The 3,947-nt window shown below is 42.6% G+C and overlaps 1 protein-coding gene across 1 annotated transcript; it reads left to right on the forward strand.

Annotated features, from left to right (window-relative positions):
• The first annotated feature begins 1,664 nt into the window (after window positions 1-1,664).
• Window positions 1,665-3,206, forward strand: LOC138793865 (uncharacterized). Its single transcript, XM_069972581.1, has 5 exons — window positions 1,665-1,755; window positions 1,846-1,899; window positions 2,004-2,064; window positions 2,378-2,460; window positions 2,716-3,206. Exons 1-5 carry the CDS (start codon window positions 1,680-1,682, stop codon window positions 3,144-3,146), a joined length of 705 nt encoding a protein of 234 aa, XP_069828682.1. The 5' UTR covers window positions 1,665-1,679; the 3' UTR covers window positions 3,147-3,206.
• The last annotated feature ends 741 nt before the right edge of the window (window positions 3,207-3,947 follow it).

Raw genomic sequence — 3,947 nt, forward strand, 5'->3', positions numbered from 1 at the left:
ATGGGGCACTACTGGGATGGTTGGCTAATATATGGGACATTTGGGGAGGTGACTATTATATGGGTCACCATTGGGAGGGCTGGCTACTATATGGCTACTAGGAGGGGCAATATTGGGAGGGCTGGTTACTATGTGGGACACTATTGGAGGGGTTGGCTACTGCATAGGGCACAGTTATGGGATCACCTACTGCTTGGGGAAAATAATGGTTACCATTGGGGTTTAACAATGTCATAGCAATTTATCACTTATCATAGTGCACGTGCTGGGGGACGCACACCACTGACAGTGCCAGGAACACTGTACGCTAATCTGACAGTGCCAGAACCGCGTATATGTCTAATTTTTTAATTTTGGCCCACCGTGTATTTGAGTTTGATACCCCTGGTCTATAGAGTTGTGTAATGGATTATATTTCCAGCACAGCGTGTAAATACAGGCATACTGGTATGATGAGAAGTCCCACAAGTCCTACAAATAACATACCACAAGCCCTAGGCTACATGAGGAAGTACTACAAGTCCCAGGATATCCTGTAAATAAATACAATGTGTAACATTCAGCTACTAAAATCCAATACTAACATAGTCAACAAGTAAATTACAGCGCAGTGCACCTATATACACATAAACACACACATTTATGTCTGTGTGTATATATATATATATATATATATATACACACACACACACACAATGCTGGTGTGTATATGCTACACCACTGCTGATAGATAGATGGATAGATAGATAGATAGATAGATAGATAGATAGATAGATAGATAGATAGACCGACCGACCAGCATTGCACCTGTAGTACCTCTGTTCTGCACTGTGCTGTAATTTACTTGTTGACTATGTTGGGAATTTAGAAGCTTAATGTTACACATTGTATTTATTTAGAGGACTGTAGTACTTCCTCATGTAGGCTATTCTGGGACTTGTAGTACTTCCATAATGCATTTATTAAATGGACATCTGGGATTTTTTCTTCTTCTTCTCCCAGGCACAGTGCCATACAATGGGTAGTGGCTGTACCTGGTATTGCAGCTCCTCTCACTCACTTCAGTGGTATAAGCCACAATGTCAGGTGCGGCTGCTAATAGGAAATGAAGAGCCCATCAACAAGAACAATACTGGGAAACAACTAAAACCTGTCACCTGTGCCCAGGCTTGTTGTATATTACTGGTGCAGTGTATTTATTTCTAGGAAAGGCTGGGACTTGTAGTGTCTTATTACACCAGTATGCCTGTATTCACATGCTGTGCTGGAAATATAATCCATTACACAACTCTATTTTAGCAGCATAACATGGAACCTATGTATATTGTGTCCTACAACTACAATTGGTCCAACAGAGAACATGTCCCCAATATGACTGATGTTATGTTGCAGTGTTAGTAACATTATATATGGTGCATTTAGTACTTTAAAAAAAGGTTGTCAAAAAATCCATCATACTGCTCATTAGATAACAATCTCCTTCCTACATACATTGCTCATCCTTATCTCCATGTTACTATGACAACAACATGTACACAACTTCACAGTACAGATCAGGTGACTGATGACATCACAATGCTATCTTAAGAAAAGCATTGTGATGTCATCATAGACGCTATGTGACAGGTTCTTTGCGCCCAGGATGGAGTCACTCTGTAGTTTGCAGCCGGTCGGAGAGGATGGAGCTACAGAGAGTTCTGGTGATTTTATCCATGTGTAGATTGTACTTCGGACAAGAGATGACGGAGTCATCAGGTAATGGCTTCATATTGAAGGAACTAAATGGACATTGTATTTCTGTAGCTGGGAAATGTATTTAATGTCTGTATTTTCCTTTCTTGACAGTGATCGGGGATGCGGGGATGGAGATTCCCATCAACTATAACGGAGGCCATAACAGTGAGTAGTTACTATCACAATGACGTTCATTATATACAAATATACAGTATATTCCTAATAGTAATAAATAACATATAATAATACCTGTCTTTGTTTATTACCAGGCGGAGGTCTCATTGGTGGAGTTATAGGGGTGATCGTGGCCGTTGCTGTCACCATTTTCTGGTAAGTTCCTGCTCATTATATGTTTTGATAGTTATAGGGGGTTCTGGGGTTATGGGATCTCTTCTACAAAGCGAGACATGAAGCCTTGAGGGGGATGAGAAAGGAAAGATTTAGGAATTCTGGCTATTCCAGTGTAATATAGATATAATATAGAGCTGACATGTAGTTTGCTATCAGAACTTTAGGGGGCGCAGCAACTATTGCAGCCATTCCCAGGCTATATACAGATAATAGGGGGAGGGTGATATATAAATAGGTAAATGAATTGTGATATCTGTATGAGTTTATGTAAGGATTTTACTTTATTTCACAGCGTGATATATTGGTGTCGGCGCAGACGTCACCGCCAGCAGCCAGAAAGTGCTGATTTACAAGAAGTGGTTGTCCTTATACCAGGTAATAATTACTATACCATAAAGGGGGAGGGGGGTCTAAGATCTAGATTCTAAATGGTGGCCATACACTTGTATTATAGAGAGTTGTATCGCTGTCATTTACCTCATTCACTGTTATTTTTTATACTTTCACCCTTTCAATCTGTTAGTAGAATACTGGGTGCTGTTTATGGCGGCCTGTATTCTGTCTATGGAGCAGCAGGTATAGCTTCTCATAACACATGCGGATTCTCATGTCTTCCCTTTTGCATTGCAGATGTTCCAGAGATTGTGATATCAGAGGACAAGCCGGAAGTGGAGATCAGTCATAAGGAAGAAATCCCTCAACAACATATAGGTATCCTCACAGTACTGAAAAAGACCACAGAGCAGACTGTAAGCCACATCAAGAACATCACTAAAAAAAGTAACGTTGTGGATGCCCAAGGACGCATTCGGGACCCTGTGCCTATAACCTTGCAGGAGAAAAAGAGAGAGATATTAAAAAAAAAACGATTCTGGAGATTCCGCTCCTGGCTAAAAATAAGAAAAGAAAAGACCAGGACCAGGAGTCAAATAAAGAGAGAGAGAGAAGAAAAAAGCAAGGAAGTCAGGCTGTGGTTAAACAGGAGGAGAGAGAGGATTAAAATAAAAGAAGAGAAAAACCTAAAGATACGCAGGAAGAGGTCCTGGCTATGCTGCGGATAAGACCTGGACAGCAGCCATGGACTCCTATTCCTATTCCTAATACATGTACATACCATCAAATAAATCCTATACATGTAAATCTTGATGACTTCTTGCCATTTCTTTTCCTATCACACCCTTTGGGTGAGATCACTGTGATTTCTGCATTTATTACTGTTGTACTATTCTCTTAAGTGATCGGCACGTGTCCCCTGCTACCATATTAAATAGGGCGCCAATGATCCTATTTGTCAGCTACAGGTTAGCCCACCATGTATCCCCCATCTCTATAGCAGATGAAAGAATGTAGGGAGGCAGCAACGGAGGCAGCAACGGACTGGGGTAATTTAGACCCACAAGGGAATTTGATTCTAGTGGCGCACCCTGCATACACCAGTTATAACCACATTACATTTATCATTACTCTAGAGACTTTGCACAGTTCTCTGTATGTGAAGAGTGATGCCAGCTCATGGCTAGACACCACCAGCGTTGGGCTGGGCCACCAGAGGATACTCCAGGGGGCGTCCGCCTCCTGCACACTTGGTTGCTTAATCCCCAGACAGTGATACAGCTGCTGTCATCACTTGACTGGACCCCAGCGTCAGACTTCGCCACCGGAGTATGCCTCGACTCTGCTTGCCGGCCGCTTCGTCAATGCTGGCATCTGACTGGGCCCCTCACTTACCCAGTCAGATGACACCTCTGACTCCCAGGACCGGGCCGACCCGCGTCCCCTCTTTGGAACTGTATGCACTTGCGCTACTGATGAGCGCTTACAGTTCCTCCTGGGCCAGCACTGGGACTGACACAGCAAGAAGC

This window comes from Dendropsophus ebraccatus, chromosome 5, assembly GCF_027789765.1.
Source record: "Dendropsophus ebraccatus isolate aDenEbr1 chromosome 5, aDenEbr1.pat, whole genome shotgun sequence".
Lineage (NCBI taxonomy): Eukaryota > Metazoa > Chordata > Amphibia > Anura > Hylidae > Dendropsophus > Dendropsophus ebraccatus.